At 34.5% G+C, this 17,571-nt stretch overlaps 1 protein-coding gene across 1 annotated transcript in view; it reads right to left on the bottom strand.

The window, feature by feature from the left end:
* Positions 1-5,790: 5,790 nt before the first annotated feature.
* Positions 5,791-17,571, bottom strand: part of VAV3 (vav guanine nucleotide exchange factor 3) — a gene marked incomplete at both ends in the record, with an annotated part of 154,840 nt that continues 143,059 nt past the window's right edge. Inside the window, 2 exons of the mRNA XM_079536444.1 lie at positions 5,791-5,832; positions 7,601-7,752. Of these exons, the coding sequence (XP_079392570.1) occupies positions 5,791-5,832; positions 7,601-7,752 (194 nt within the window). The remainder of the gene's footprint in view (positions 5,833-7,600; positions 7,753-17,571) is intronic.

A 17,571-nucleotide genomic window follows, 5' to 3' on the forward strand; every position in this document is an offset into this window, starting at 1 on the left:
CATTAAAAAAAAAAAGTTTCCTATACCCTACAACCATCTGAAGTCTATCTCAAAAAAAGGAAAATTAAAAAAAAAAAAAAAAAAAAAAAAAAAAAAAAAAAGAAATAAAATATCTGTGAGAATAGTTAGGAAAGCTGCTTGTACATTACCTAGCAACCCAGTGGTGTGGACGCCTCCTGCCTCATTTCAGCTGACAGGATACCAGGATATTGATTGCAAAACTACTGAGAAAACTTTGTTTTAATTGTACGTGTTTCCATTAGACTTATGCATGAGTAAGACATAGAATCCTAGGAACAATACTGCATTTCACTGAAGAAGACTTATAACTACTTTGGGGAAAAAAATGAAACTAATTGAAGAAAAATTTATAGAGTTCTCTAGTAAGAGCAGGACCAAATCCAACTGTGCTTGATCTCTCTGCTGCATCAGCAAAGCTTTCCAGTACAAAAGTAATGAAGAATTTTTTTTTCCAATCCAATGCTATCATCAAACATTTAATATTTTGAGCAATTGTTTATGAATTTTATGAATTTATCACACAACAGGCTCTTCCTAACACATATAGTATGGTATCAACATTTTATTTCTTATTCACTGATCTCTGTTTTGCCTACAGTCATAAGGTTTCATATTAAAGGCTGGAGTTATTAAAGAAACGAAACACCGTTATGCCCCTTGACCAACAGCTGCCTCCAACATCTCTTGTAATAGTATGTTTACTTAAGGTCATGTTGCAACATTCTAAAATGAACTGCATATTTTTTGAAAAGCACGTTGACAAGTAAAAAACTGTAACAGAGAAAGTCACTAACACCTCAAACATTACAGGATAAACTAAATCTAACTTCACTACCATGTAAAGCAGCAGAGAGCCTCATAACGAATGGACAGTGAACTACTCAGATCAAGAATTGAAAAGCTAAATTAGTAACTCAAATCCCATTTGCTATGAAAACAAACTGGTCTTTGTTCTTGAGAAGGAAATTGCTTAAAATAACGCATAAATGAATCACCCTTCTGCAGTCAATTTCTGATGCTTAATCCTTTCTATACTTCTATTATTAATTATATATGCATCACACATTTCAGCATTGTGAAAAAGTATACAGCATTAACCTCTTATCCCATAGCTTTATGAAGTCAAAATTACTCCAAACTACCTCCCCTTTACCCAGGTAAAAGCTAAAATTTCGTGACACGTTTCAAGAAAGGCTAGTTAATACATTAACTTCTTTTTTCCTCTGAAATGCAAAGGTATAATGTTTTAACATTGTTCATGAGAAATGATCCCTGTTGAATTTACTGAAACAGATACTAACATAGCTTGCTAAAGTACCATGGATTCCACGTGCATCTAGTATCTCCTGGTTTACTCATTATTTTACTTTTATACCTGCTATATTGGATGACACGGAGTTCACTTTTTTCATAGCAGCTCATAGGATGCTGTTTTTAGATCTGTAAACAAAAGAGTCAATAGAAGTATTTTAACCACCGCTTAACATTGTTTTCACAGCATCAAGATCTTCTCTGTTTCTCACCCCACACCCAGTGAATAGATCAGGGGTGCACAGAAGGCTGGGAGGGAACATAACAAAGCAGATGATCAAAATTAATCAAAGAAATATTCCCTGCTACATAATAACATGTTCAGCAAGAAAATGAAAAGGAAGTTTTTGGGTGGTTAGCTCTCTTCTGCTTGTGAACTGACTGGATATCAGTCTACTGTTGGAAGATGGTGAGCGATTGGCTTTGTGTCACTTGTTTTTCTTTTACCACTTCTCTTTTCCTTATTAAACTATTTTCATCTGGATACAAGTTGTCATTTTTACTCTTCCCCTGTCCCACTGTAAAGAAAGTGAGCTGTGTGGTGCTTACCTTACTGGGGTTGACCCTGAACACCTGTCTATCAGCATAACTGGTATAACCTGACCGACAATGTTTTTCTTGTTTCATGATGATCACTACCGTGTTACAGATGAAAGTAAAGCCACTGAATACTGTATTAGAAATCAGTTTGCAGCGTTTCCTCTTTTGCTCAAGTGGAAAAAGCAATGCTCCGTGAACAGAAGAAATTGAATTTTAGATAAAACAGTCTCAGGTAAAACAGTCATGTGAAATTTCAGCAGCCGAATTGGTACCAGAGCCAGGACATGGCTTTGATGATCCTCAAGTGGCGCCTCCTCCCACTCCTTCTGCAGGTTCTATGATTGCGTCAATACAGTTAAGTTGATCTGCTTGACAACATTAGTGCACAAACTATACTGTATTTGCAACTTTTTTTCAAAAATAGTTCAAAATATTGATTGTGAACTAGGAACAAATGTTTTTGCACTGAACATTGAAGTCAACAGAACAAACCTTTTTATTTATTTTTTAAAGACAGCACCTCTATCTTAATTCTATGAGCTACTAAAACAGTTAGAATTGACAATATCTTCTCTTTCAGAGAGCATCTAGAGTCAGCCTGTGAAGCAGAGAAGAAATATATGCTGGTTGACATCATTTCCACTGTTTTTTTGTTTGTTTGTTTTTTTGTCAAATTGAGATTTTCAAGTGAGTTTCCAAGACTCACAACTGAAAAATTCAACCAGTACCCAGTCATAAGTGGTTCTTGGGCCCTAATCACAGTTCTCATCCGTCAGAGGATGCATCCCTCTTCTCACATAAAAGGTGAAGGAGAAGATCTGTGACTGAGTGCAATACTGTTAACAAGAGAATTTAATTGAGAAACATTTTTGCATCTTTCATTAGGTGTGGCTCAGTTATGAGGCATGTTCATGGCTGACAGGAAAATTATGCCTTACATCTGTAGAGACGTGTAAATGCCTCATTAAGTTCAATAATTATCTATTAGAAAAGTAGTTCCATAAAAAAAAGACTTGCTACTGAAAAACAGAAGTAGCACAATGAAGCAACATTGGAATTGTATCATTACGGACCTTGCTGAATTAATTCACCTACCCAGAAATACTTACATAAACACTATAATTTTTTATATTGTAAATAACGTATGAATGGGTTACACCATTAAAAGACTTTCAAGTAGCCCATGAAAGTAAACAAAAACTATTTTCAAGATTAGAGCTCAATTCAACCAGAATTTGTATGTTAATCCATATATGACAAATGCAGAAGAAAAAAAAAATGTGGAAGGACGTTCCTAAGAATATGATACATAAAAGTAAATTTCATAGACCAATTTCAGTTTTTTTTCAGTCAAATACTACAAGTTACCAGCTTTAATAGATAAAAATCAATAGCAAATGACTGATTCCACAGTGTCCCTTACAGTTAAACACAAACAAAACACACCACTTGTCTTGATGTGGCAGTATACAAATTATTCCAGCTATGAAAAGAAACCAATAACAACCCATTTACATTGACAGTTCAGTCCCACAACTAAACAAAGATTATACAGATCTGGGAAACCAAAACAGCATTATCAATTTCTGCTCACAATGAGAAGACTGTGAAGCAAAAGGAACGCAAACTTCACACTACTCAGCTACGTATTTTGACACATACTCAAAAAAACAAATTGACCAGTTTATTATACTTAACATATTTACAAAATGTTACAAATTAAAGTATGGTAACACCAGCATTGCATGACAACAAAACCTCCATACAAGCAAAGGAAGTACATGAAAGAAATACTGCAGAACATTTGGAAGTCTTTGGTACTGAAAATATAGTTTAAGATGCAGCATTAACTCAATTAATACAGGGCATTAAACACAGACAATAGAACATAGATTTATGCCACAAAAGTAAGTTTATCTATGGCTTTCATTCTTCTCCAAGGCTAATTACTGGATTCAGAAGTTACTTAAAGGCTTTCCAGCAATTTTAGGATGGAAGGAGGACTCAAAATGATTCTAAATCCAAGCTGTCCAGAATGGCTGATGCATTCCTTAACTCACTGAATTAAACTGCTTCTTTCTCAGAACTGTATGACAGCAAAGCACTAAACACTTCACAGGCCTATAACCCATTTCTCTAGCCCTTGAGAGGGCAAAACTGTGCATCAACTTCATCTACTTAGGGAACATAGGATCAGACTCACAACTGACAGTAAAACTGCATGACAAAACATGATCAAATACAATATATCTCAGTCTACACTGCTGTACAGGTCATTTACAAAATGTTTTATGCATAATGTACATATTTACAAACACTCTGAATTGTTCCATCAAGCAATGTACTCAACATAATCACAGTTTACATAATTTTGAGGTAAAATCTTGAAAAGTTAAGAGCATCAGCAGAGTTTCATCTGCAAAACTGAACCTAACAAGTAGAGGACTTCTAATTAGGAGATCATCGCTTTTAACTGGTCACATAACAGCACATGCTAGGTGTAACAGATGGATATGATGGTTGCAGAGAAGAGGGGGATTACTGCAATCTTCTGTGCTGTGTTTGGTTCTTCATAATGGCCAGGAGGCCAGGAAGAAGCAAAGAAACAGCTTTACTTTCTCTGAAGTTTTCAAGGTGAGTTAGAAATTATCTAAATATTACAAGCAGTAAATCTGAAGGCATCACCCACATTTCTTTTAACTTAAAGCACTTCTGACACTCCATAAAAACCTTAAAAAACAGCTTCACCCAAGGGTCAGATGCCACTTTGAGGACTGATCTTTCAAGCTAACTAATCTGGATTCCACTGTTACTTAAGGATATTCATAACACTGCAACAAGATCACTCACTGCCCTGCTATTGACATCCCAGGAAACAAGAGGGGAACAGGCACGCTGAACTCTGGAAGTTCCTTCTGCATTAAACTTCTAAGAGCACAAAAGGTGATTTTAGTAGGAATAGAAGATCCTGTCTAACCAGAAAAAACAGCTTATAGTGGGAAGCATCAAAAAGTTCATATGAATCATCCAAGAGATTAAGATATACAATTTTGTTTTCAAGAAATGAAATCATCCTGCATCAGTATATCCTGCTATGCAATAGAATTACAATATTTATTTAATGCTAATTCTTACAATTTTAAAATGACTCTTCCCATAATTACCCTCAAGTTTCACTTAAATTATCAGTTGCTAAATTAATAAAGCTGAGAAGACAAAGAACAAACCCAGAATTCCACTTTGCAGATAATTTTTCAAGCGATATCATGTCACCAAACTTTTTAGAAATGACTTCTTCAAACAAATTGTTAGAAGATTTAGGCAAAACCTTCAAGGATTCAGTTAGCTAATTATACATACATATATGCTACTCCCATTTACAACATTCATATTTAATTCAGAATGATTTTTTTTTAGCGTACAACTGTTTAGAGGGTGATAAGTAAGACAGTTTGATATTTTGAAAAATCTATCGACTCCACTTCATGCCCACCTGAAAGACTGTTTTTTCTGCATACAATGATAAGGAATAATAAGCCTTCATCTCCTCATATCATCACAGATGTTAGCTAGAAGAAAACCGACTTATTAAACATTCAGCCAGAGCTACAAATCATGGTGTAGTACAGGGTGAAAAACAGAATAAAGGAATTTGTTTTCCTGAAATCTTCTGGGAAGGTGAGCACTGGACTTTGTACTGATCCCCAGTGACAGCAAAGTTGCAGGTTGTTTCTTGCACAGCTCTGGGCAAGGTAATAATCTGTTCACACAAAGTTCTTTGTAAATCCCAACAATAAGACTAGAAGGTTCAGACAGACAAAATGCTGCTGCCTAAGTACTTAACAAGACCATTAATGCTTGAAGTTATTAAATTCTACAATCCCTGAAATTGCTGGTCAGCAGAGAAAAGTTTTTAATTCACTCATCTTCTTCAACGTAAGTAGATGGAAACCAGCCCACCTGAAAATGAAAAAGAAAACAGAAAAAAAAAAACATTTTTTAAAAGGCCAAACCAGGTAAAAAGTCTCTCTTTAGTAACTAAAAATACTATTACACAGAAATTAGTCTGACCTGCCCTGGTTAACATAGTAACTTTTTTTTAAAAAAAAAAAAGAAAAGCAAATAAATAGAGTAACTTACAGATACAATGATTTAGAGACTAAACCCTCAATCTTAAAATAAAAATTAGAAAAATAAAAGGAACTTTTACCTAAATTGGAAGTCTATGCATTTAGGGAAAAAAAAAAAAAAAAAAGCTGCTACTTTCAGTAGTTTTTACTACAAGATGCTGCTGTCTTTTGAGTGGGCAGTTAAATATTTCATAGGTGTCAGCCATGTCCAAAGAATCCTCTTTCAAAGTTAAAAGTGACTGATTCCATTGCAGTTAAATCTCATTTTTGACAAGAGGACTTTTAAATGAGACACAACTAGAATTCTTAGACCAGCACTTTATACTTCATAACTTATACTATTATCTACATTCTGAAATTAAATATGTGTCAAATAACAACTGTGTTAGATATACAGGCAAGCAATGTCATTTATTGTCTTATCATTTAGTTTTTCATTTATACCATTTAGTCAATTTAAGTCAATTTAACATTAATGAAAGGGCTCAAAACCAAATCTTAAACATGACTGGAAGATGTGATTGCATAAACAGTAGTGATCTTATGATCTCAATTCCAGGCAGTGAAAACTAGCAGAAAGAATGCTAGTTCGTAAGAGGGGTTCTTCAGGAAGTCTGTAGCTACACTGGAATGAGATGTTAAATTTACTTTAACATGTAAAGGACGCACGATGATCACTATTTCTTCTGACTCCATATTTCTTCTTTTCTGCCATAAAAAGTTCTCCAAAATGGATAAGGCATTAAATCTGAGTATATCCTCCCTCATCTACTTCAAGCAGACTTCCAACTTCCATTTCCAGTTTCCACTCAAGTCACTTTCCTCCAATTCACTCATAAAACAGGAGAGAAAAAAAAGGCCCTTTGACCTCTCATCTCAGCCCCTGAAACATGGAAACAGAAGCAAAAAGTATTCCAAACTAACCTGCATCAAGGAGTCATATAACAAGACTGAAACAGAATAGCCTTAGATCAGATCTAATATTCCATGAATTCAAAGCCATCCAAGTCACAGAGTACAGCATGAAGTGTCTTTGTAAAAATCACTGCTAAATGATGAAGTAGAATAAATGCACATCGCACTTAATCTCGACCAGATTTTTTTAGAGATCAAAAGCATAAGTCTCCTAAGAAAAACATGGCTCATTGCACAGCATTGTACTCTGGCAGTGAGGTGGAAATCATTCTGTGCCAATCTGCAAACAGATTTCCAGCACTAGGAATTCAACCGGATCCAGAGGTTCTGATCTCGCCCCCAAATCCATGCAACACAGTTCAAGGAAGTTTAACTACAGCTCTGCTATTAATCCTGGTTATTTTCCAGACGTATAATCTTGCCTAAGCATGCAGCCTAGCAGGCATTTGAAAAAATAAATAAAAATAAAAATTAAAATTAAAAAAATGAATTAATTGCTGAGAAAAGCTAACCGGAAAGAGTTCCAAAAATATGTTGCAACTTGTGAACTTAAATATACAAAAGGTTCATGATGTAGGAAAATTTGTTTTCTTCTTTGTTTTCTTTTTTTTCCCTATTGTTGCTGGTTTTTGTTTTTGCTTTTCAAAATGTCATTCAAAATGAGAGAAAGAAAAAAAACATACCCTTCCGTTTACTTCACCTCTCCACCAGCCATTTGCACTCATTTTCGTATAAATTTTTACGACATCGCCTTTCAATAAGGATAGTTCTCTCATGTCTCTTGCACAGAAGTCATACCTTGCAATGGCAATGCCTATCACCTTTGGACTTAGCACTGAAATGAAATAGAAGTAGATATTAGAGTTTATTAATTGACAGATATTTCTGTCAAATTATCTGACAGATAGCATTACTGTAAAATGTAAGATGATTTCATGACAACATACACTGGCATCAGCTTCACACAAATGTGAAAGCATCTGCACATAAGACTTAATACATTCAATTGTAGGTGAGTGGTGAAAAGTTGAAGAGCTTATGTGAGCCATTGTAGTTTTATTTTTAGAAAAAAAATATCAAATTAGATGAACTATGAAAAACCTAACCTTTACTCCACAAATTGTTAAATACATTTGAAAAATACTGTATTTTTTGTGCTTCATAATAGAACTTGCTGCCAGATACATGCATCAATAGATTTTACAGGTCACTAGTTTCTTTCCAAAAGAATTATTAACATTCACAGTTGATTTATGTTTACACCTCTAATGAAGCAAAACAAACAGAATCAGGTACTGTTCTTTCAAGAAACAACTCCCAGGTTAAACAGTAATGTACATAAAGTCAGAAGCTAACATCAGCATGGGCAAAAAAAAATAACATTTCTACAGCAAATCTGTACTGAGCATTTGTTAACAATTCACACAAGCACTGGCTTATGTAATAACAGTTTTCAGGACTTTAGTCTGTAAAATCACTACAAAACTGTTCCACAAATTTTTCAACAAAGGAAAAAATATCTGCTAATTTTTTCCTGGATTTCAGTGAAATTAATATTCAAAAGATGTAACCTGCATCAGTCTGTAAGATTTTTGCCAATGTCAAGAAATGATATTTTCAGCCACAGAAAAAGTAATAGAATTTTTTAAAAATAACCAATGTAGAAAAAGTCTCATCTGAGAAACAACTTCCTCTCTCTCAAATCTTTACTTCACTACAAAGTTAAATGTCTTTACTTGAGAAATAAACCTGTTCCAGCGAGACAAATAGGGCATGGCTTCATTTCTTGATTAAGACCTTCAGTTCAGAAGAAAAATGTACTCCTCCTGCATTTTCAAGTTTGAATATTTGGCCAAAGTTTTATTTATTTGTTTGTTCTAAATACAGGCTATTTTCTTTTTCAATTGTTTTTTAATGTAAATCTTTTTAGGTAGAATTTATTTATGAGCACAAGCCAGCTTCCTTCTGAAAATAATTCCATCAAATGGTCGTGAGGGATAACTTCATACACTGTAAATAAAATCACTTTTTTTCACCTCAAAAAGACCACTTTGATTCTAGTTTTTGCAATGCTTTTTGACAAAGTAATACTAAATGTTCACAGCAAACTGCCTTTATTCTAAATCAGAAACACAAAACGTTGCATATGAGCTAGAAAATCTTGACACTTTCATACATGCTTCTATTTAGGATTTTTCCTGACCCCTCAATAATAATAAATGTTGTATTTAAATTATAGTTAAATAAATCACAAAAAAACAAATTGTTTGAAGACCAATATAGGTATAGATTATACTTTCGTTTATACCATATCATTAAAATTTAGTCCAACATTTCAGACTGCATATTGGGAAAATGCTTACCAAATGCTTGATACAGAATATACAGGATGCAATAAAAAAAGAATTAGCATCTCAAGTGATTGCTTGTGTTTACAATATGAATATGTTGTAAAAATCTAGGCCATGTATTACTTTTTCCCCCCATAAGCAAGTCATCTGTAGTCACTACTTGTCTAGACTCTGACATCAATACTACGTCCTATACCTTATCAGGATTTCAGTAATCAATTTTTCAGGGAAAAAAACACAGCATGGGCAGAAATCATTTTGTAGGGAGAAAAAAGAAAGCAGTTATTGATTGTAGAGTCAGTAGCCATTTATAAATGTGCAGCAATACCATGGGCAGATGTGGAGAAGCGTTGCTGGGAGTGATTCTGGGGAGCATGATATCACTATAAATTCTAAAAGGAGGTAATCAGGGAAGAAAGACGACAATACAAGGCAAAGATGAGTGAATTTGGGAAAACGAGGAAGGAGAGAATTAGAAAGGAAAGAAACATACGGAAGAATAAGGGAAAAAATACTGAGGGAAAATTCTGGCAGAAAAAGAAAGTACAGATCTGAGGAAAAAGGAGCAGGACTTTTAATTGTTTTCCGAGTTGTGAAGTCAGTGAGAAAATGTATGTCAGTGAGAAAAGCAAAAAAAATCATAAAGCATAGATCACCAAAAACTCATGGCATAAAGCAGTAGATTCCAGACTAATTTCAAATTCAACACCTTTATTTTCAAATAAAATATGCTTATGGTGAGAAATATAAAAAAGCCAGATGAATCAAGGAATACAGGAAAACTATCTGGTGCTAGCTTTGGAAAGAATATTAACCCTATTTTCTGGTGATAGTCACAAAACAATTTGTATAGAGACTGTCAGCCCTGAAGTCTCAAAACCAAGCTGTTCTTAACTAAATGAATCTTGAGGGAAGACAGCATGTGGAAAGGACATCTGTACAGAGCAAAGGGAGAAAACTGTGTGAAGCAGAGAAAAAATGATGGCTACAGGGAGAATAACGAAGGAGAAAGAATGGAATTAGCAGCAGAGATTAATGGAAAGAAAGTGTTCTACAGGAGAACATAAATGAGAAATTAAAGAAAGGCAAAAAAAAAAAAAAGCTATCAAGGGAGCAGGACTAAAAAAAATACCTTGTATATTAAGAGGGAAGTACTGTGAGGACGAATAGGAAATACAGTCCGAAATCCGAACTAAGCGGATTTGTGAATGAGAAAAATACAGTTTTGCTTAACTTAGCGTTCCCCTCTGCAAACTGGAAGAGAAGACAGGGAACTGTAGTCAGCTCCAGTTCACAGTAGAGCACATTGGAAAAATTTCTCCCTGATAATGAGATTGACAAACTGCAAAGGAATTTCAAAACAGTTGAAACACGGTCCAGTGTTGAAGTAACTGAGATGGAAACTGAAGAGGCTCCATGTGATTACAGTAGACTAGCCTAACCCACATTTCTGCCTATGCTTAAATACCACAAGGATCGAAGTATTGTCACAAAAGCTGTGAGTAGTTATTCCTTCCTTCTTGTGATATGGCCACTTAGCAATCCAGCAACCACACCCCCTAGAGGTTGCTCTTGCACATTAGTTGCCATACTCCTTGAAGCAATGTACATTTCCTTGTAATGTTTAACCACACTTCATTTCTATCACACAAGCATATGCAGCACCTCTGGTAGTGCTCAATAGCTGGCTTAATTATTTTTTTGTCTTTCCAACTTCCATATATCAGCAGAAGTAAACTACTTCTGAAGATCTGTCTTTAAAAAAAATATTGAATACTTATTTATTTAATGTAAGCAATCTGTCTGAGTATATATTGTCACTAAGAACGTGCAATTTATTGTAGCCTATCACAATATGAAATAAAATTCTAACAGGTAGATAAGCTTTACATAGAATCTTCCTGTATTATTTTATACTTTTATAAAAAATTACTTGAGAAAACATACTGTGATATGCAAGACTGAATTATTACCTTTTTTTTTTTAAGCTTATATTTTCCAATAAAGCAGATTTTCATAGGAAAAAAATAGTATAATTATCATTTGTTGAAAGCATATGTAGGAATATAAAGGAAGGTGGGATAGACTCAAAGTAACCCCAACTCTTGACGGTCTACAGTCTGTTACAGCAGGCCACTTCATGACTTCCCCCACACCATGGAAAAAAATACACCAGTTTCAGTAAAATGCCTTTAAGAGTAAATGGCTTTAAGAGTAAGTATTATGTAACTGAAAAAAAGATGGATCATCTCTTATCCTCACTCTAAAGGTGAATATGACAATATTCTCCTACTACAGAGTACCAAAACTTATTGTCTTTGGCTTTACTTAAAATAATAATCAGGAACTTCAGACATTCCAGCTGAATGTCATGAGCACAGCTAGATCAGAACAGATGTGTGCTTCCACATAAACAAACATTAACTGAAATAGCGCCTTAAAGTTTAGATTCTCTGTCAGTACTGTGACTACTGAGAAAGAGTTAGTATATGTTGTCCAAACATCTCATATTTAAGGAGATGAGAATGGAAGAAATCAACTCACACTAATGAGGGCCAAAACATCTTAAGAGCACCAAAGAACCCTGCGATTGAAGATCATGGTATGAATCATTTTGCACATTGGAGGCACTCTCAGCACAATGTGCTAACAAACCATCCTACTGTTGAGCTCCCCCCTACAGGGTTCTCTTCTAGGAGCTATGGAAAACCTTCAGAATCTATCCCAGAGCACTAAGAAATTATACTACCACTGTTGGACAAAACTAAAACATATTGCCTATTCAGGTCTTCCAGACAGATTCTGAAAGTGACTACATTTCGGTTCATTCATGTTAGGTACATCCCTTTCCCCAGGAAAGAACCAGCCTCAGTCCTGATTTCCACAACGTACAAGTCCTCCTTTGCACGGAGATGAACCAACATGTTATTAGCAGGACTCCTTCTTTATGTTCCTCAAAGATCCACTAGCAAAATCCCTTACAAATTATCCAGCCATACAGTTGGATACACTTCTGAACACTATGTCTCAGAGATCAAAACAAGTCACAATTATACTGGTGCACTAAGTGAAACTAACACTACTACTATTACAAGCACTTTATGCAATCTCATTTTTAAATGTTTGCATTTATTAAAGACAAAGAAGCTTAAATGAGAATAAAGAAAACATTTGGAAAAAAAATGGGGAAAATTAATAGACCACATTAATGCAGAACTTAAAAAAAAAAAAAAACATTTTCTACAAAACTACTACTGTATCCTAAGACGTTTCTGCAGTACAGTTTGCTGCAGGGATGGGACGAATATAATGTTTATCTGTAAAGAAACACTGAAAATTTTAATTTGTGTATTTGAACAAGAACGCTAAAATATATAGATATCACAGCTACATAGCAAATTAATAGTCAACTGATCACCAACTGAATCTGGTGCAACTAATGAGCTTTGTAACAGCATTCAAACTCCCTTATTGTAAATATTCGCTTTTTCAGAAGTTTATGAGTTCAATTCTTGTTACACTTCAGGAATAACATGTAGAAACTCCTTTTTGGACTCAGTGAAGAACTGAAATACGAGATTCGTCCCTTCCCTCAATTGACACACAGGAACAAACAGAAACAAATTTAGAATATAAAAGCAGTAAAGCAGTACCTGACCAGAAAGGACTGGAGGAAGGGGGAACAAAGCTGAAGTCTGGAGGAGTTACAAAAGAAAACCCACAGAACAAAGAGGGGGCTTAGAGAAAGAAAGAGAAAAAGAGAAAAGCAAAAGTACATTGAAACATTGGCACAAGATTTAAATAATAGTTTTTTAACTATATAAGTCATTGATAATAAGGAAACTAAGGTTCCCTACTAAGGATGTCTGGAAGGAAATTGACTGTAATAACTAGAAAATCTTAACCTATGATTTAATTTTTAACAATTGCATTTTTCAAAGAATAAGAGAAGCAAATTAAAACTGCAGACTCTTGCAAATATTTTCAGATATAGCAAAGTTCTTTTTTTAGTCTTAATTTTGCGTGCCTTACTTAATAACAGTACAAAGGCAGGAACTCATGCATACATAAGAATTCCTCTTCAGCTTAGGAAGACAACAGTCACACACCCTCAATTAGGAATACAGTCTAAACACCAGTTTAAATGGGATGTCATAACATGCATGGGGAAAAGTATGCATTTTGCCCTGATACTCATTAACATCAGTAGGAACTCCCCAGATACACTACACTGTCTAAAGATCAAACAGTGCTTCACATCTTTACACTCTTGACTCAAGAGAAAATCCTCAAGCAAAAAAAAAGTGTAAATTTCAACTAGGCAGAACCTGTACATCATCCTAATCCCTGTAACAGGGGATTCCTTTAACTCAGGTGAAAGACTTCCAATGCATTTGCTCTACTGCCAACTAACTTAGGGTAATCTGTCGCCACATTTTTAAATGCAGAATTAGATAAAATGTACTAAAATGGCTTTAAGCGGAACTACATTTTGTTGTCACATTCTCACATTTTGTCACTCTTTGGAAGAAGCAATGAACAGATTTTCATCTTTACATAACATACAAAAACTAATTAAGTTGAGGCAATTGCTCCCTACTGTGCACTTAGAAAGCTGAAGTCCATTCTCATTTAGATAAATAATATTCTAACCTTAAATTAATACCCAAAATACATATCGTTATTAAAGAATACAGTTCCTTAAAAATGTAGCAGGCTTATACTCATCACACTAAGCTGTTTCTCTGAATTTATTCTGGTGACTACAGAAGAAATACAATTGTCTGGCTTCAAAATGGTTATTTGCAGCCATGAAAACAAGAATTATTTTATGCAAGGAATAAACAGAATCCACAGTAAAGGTAATGATATGGTTTTGTGCATCTTACCTGGATGAGAATAAATGCATTTATGACAGTGAAACAGCCAGCATAAATAAAATTAACACAGGTGATACAGTATTCTCACATCTATAGTCTAGGAGTCAGTACAACAGTAATACAAAAGTAATAGACTCTTGCACACTAAAAACTGCCCTCTGTTCCTTCACGTTGATGATCCTTTCTGGCTTCTAAAACTGAATGAATTATCTGAGAATGCATGAATTTACCTGAGTACAGGAGCCAGCAACCCCAGGTGATAGTTCTGTGTGCAAATGTCACCCGAACAACAAAAGGCAAATTTAATGAATTAGTGTCACCATTCTCAGGGATAATTAACCGCCTTTACACCGAACAAATGAGCAAGAGTAGCATGAGGGAATAAATATACTTCAGGCGCTACGAAAGGGGTAGTTGGTCCTTTCCTGTCCTGTTCATATATCTTAATACCATGAGAATTCTTCGTCTGATTTAACAGGAAGCTTGATTTTGTGTTAAACCAGCATGGGCAAGGGAATCCTACCAGATTTCTACAGATAGCCTTTGGTGTTGTCCATTAAAAGAAAGGCTAGATTCTTTTGTTCATGAACAGCTGAGATGACACTCGCTTTATTTTACTTTATCAATAGTAGCATGACCTTATAATGTATCTACTCCTAATCTAAAATTGAAAAAAGTCAGATAATGTTTGGCCTCATGTTTTAGGTACATTAAAATCTATGTTTAAATAAAAAAAAAAAAAAAAAAAAAAAAAAAAACAGATTTCTCAATATGACTGTGCAAAGCATCAGTAAATTGGAATAAAATGCCAAGAACTATTTTGCAGAAGAATGTGAACTGATCTTCAATGTTTACTTTCAATAAATGGTAAAAATCAGTCCTCAAATCTAGTATTAGTTAATATTTTTCCGTGAACAAAACACAATTTGATCATTGTACATTCAGAAAACCCTGGAGCTGAAAAATTAAGAACAAATGTACCATTTCTCCAAAAGTCATCAAAGTCATCTCAATTAACTTCTACTCTGGAAGAAGTAAACATCTAACAGTTAATCCAATCATATTAAAAGTGTGCGTTAAGTATCAAAAAAGAGTGGGTGATTTATTTAAGACCATAAGAATTCCTAATTAAAGTGGGAAGAAAAATTAACTGTCTTCATAAAATGAAGATCTTGTTCTAAACAAAATCGTAGTTACTGAAAGAAGTACATTCCTTGACAGTATAAGATATTACAAAGTGATTTGTTAGGATTCATATCAAAAATTAAAAATTGAAATGCCACACGATTTTCTTTCCTTCAATAGGTAAATGAAAACATGACTATTACAAAAAAAAATACAATCCTTCTTGCACTGTTCTGTGAAACAACGTTAATTTGGTATTGCAAATTAACTTCAAAAGAGCTCAAAGACTGTTAGCAAGAAATGACAACCTTCCCCAAGTCTTCAGTATTTTATTAGATGTGTTTCAGAAACACTTTCCCACTTATTCTGTTGATTCTATATGCTAAAAACCAACTGCTTTGATCAAATAGTAAGTTGATGCCTTTTCAAAAAGATATCCTCGTTAAAAAAATCCAGATCCACAGTCATGTGAATAGTATAGTGAAAAATATCAAGGTGAAACCCAAAATCCACTCGAATTCAGCTACAAATCACCAAAGTCTATTGCAGTCACTAGCTTCAACCTCATGCTTGATAAAATGTAGTGAATATGACATCAAATAATCACAGAGATGAAAAAATGGTCAAGTGCCCTTCTTCAATGCAGCAGACCTGGTTGGCTCCCTTTCAACAAATTACAGTGAGGTTTTTTGCATTCAGATTACAGAGGTCAAAGGTCAGAGGTCAAAGAAACCATCTACATGGAGGCTCACATTGAGGGCTGAAACGAACTAAAACCGAAAGCGCAACTGCTGTCCCTTCACTTACTTGTTTCCTTCCTTAAACAGAAGTTCAGCCAAAAATGTAGAAACTTCAATAGAAAACCCACGAGGTTCTCTGTTCCTAGCAATATGGTTACTCTAACATCAATTTGGTAAAAATTAACAGGACTGATGTAAAACTGGGCAGTGTGACTCACAGACAGGCTGCTAATTAAGGAAATTTTTCTTTAAAAAAAAAAAAAAAACCCTCAGAGGAGCATACTGACACTTTAAAAGAAAATTGGCACATCTATTAATTGAAGTGTCGCCCAGAGTCAACCTAGGTAGGAACAGAACTGTGGATATCTATTAAGTTTCACACAAGTCTGAGAATTGAGACTTTTTTGATCAGTTTGGCTTAAAATAAAACCTGTCAGTTCCCACCAGTATCCTACATAACATCAGATGCACTTTTTCACCCCTTCGACTAAAACGAGAATATCCCCCATTTATGCTTCTTGCATCCTGCAAAGTGTGAAGTGATTGAACTAATGCTGTTGCAGAGTAATAAGCTGGTGGACAGTACAGCTGTATCTCAACTGGTCTAAGAGAAGAGAATAATGTGTTTCTGCTTACAACCAATAATAACCAAAACAAAAGCAAAGAAAACTAAGCGTGGCATGCTGTCTAAACAATTAAAGCCTCAGTGCTATCAAGAGGCAAAGGATGAAGAAAAGCACAAGATATGACAATAGAAAAGCAAAGGGAGATCATAAGCTTAAAGAAGAAGAAAAAATTGAACAAATTCACCCAGAACAGATATACATTGAGACACAGCATACCAGACCAAACTCCTGAGACGCAGTGAAAGAAAACAGAAACAAAAGAATAAAGAGGAATTCAGACAAAGAGTAAATGAAATGCACAGAGATACACTACTTTCTTAAAATAATTTATTCTCTATTATCCTCATTCTAATTAGGAGAGGAAGCAAGTCTCTGAAGTTATTGAAATATTATGGAACAGAGAGAGAAGCAAAGAAACAGAAGCTCACAGACACAGCAGATGAAAATAGGTCCGCCAGCTTCATCATCACCAAGACTAGACCCTATGGTCCTTCATGGGAGTCTTCATACTGTTAAAATCCATTAATTTTTATTTTGCTGTTTTTATCAGCCATTGTTTGCAGAACTGCAAATCTAAAATTTGCTCTTTGACAGGAATGTTATATATTTTCCAGAGATGGGCCATGTGGTAATTTTTATCATTAGAATTTTAGAAATCATGCTGGTTTCCACTTATGTTGCAATAGAAAAAAAAAAGAAAGAAAAAAAGGATACCATTTTAATTTTAAATATCCGCAGACTAATTCTAAGCTTCAAAACTTTTAATCTGCTATTTACATTGTAAACAGTAAATCATTTTAGACGCAGACAGGCATTGAATAAACACCTAAGGTTAAAAGCAAAACATAAAAAAATTATGATACAGAAAATGCAGTAGCATTAGGTTTATCTGAGAAATTCATGTGGTATGAGTGAGATCCTAGTTCACACAG

Source organism: Tetrao urogallus (genome assembly GCF_951394365.1).
Source record: "Tetrao urogallus genome assembly, chromosome: 5".
Taxonomy (NCBI): Eukaryota; Metazoa; Chordata; class Aves; order Galliformes; family Phasianidae; genus Tetrao; species Tetrao urogallus.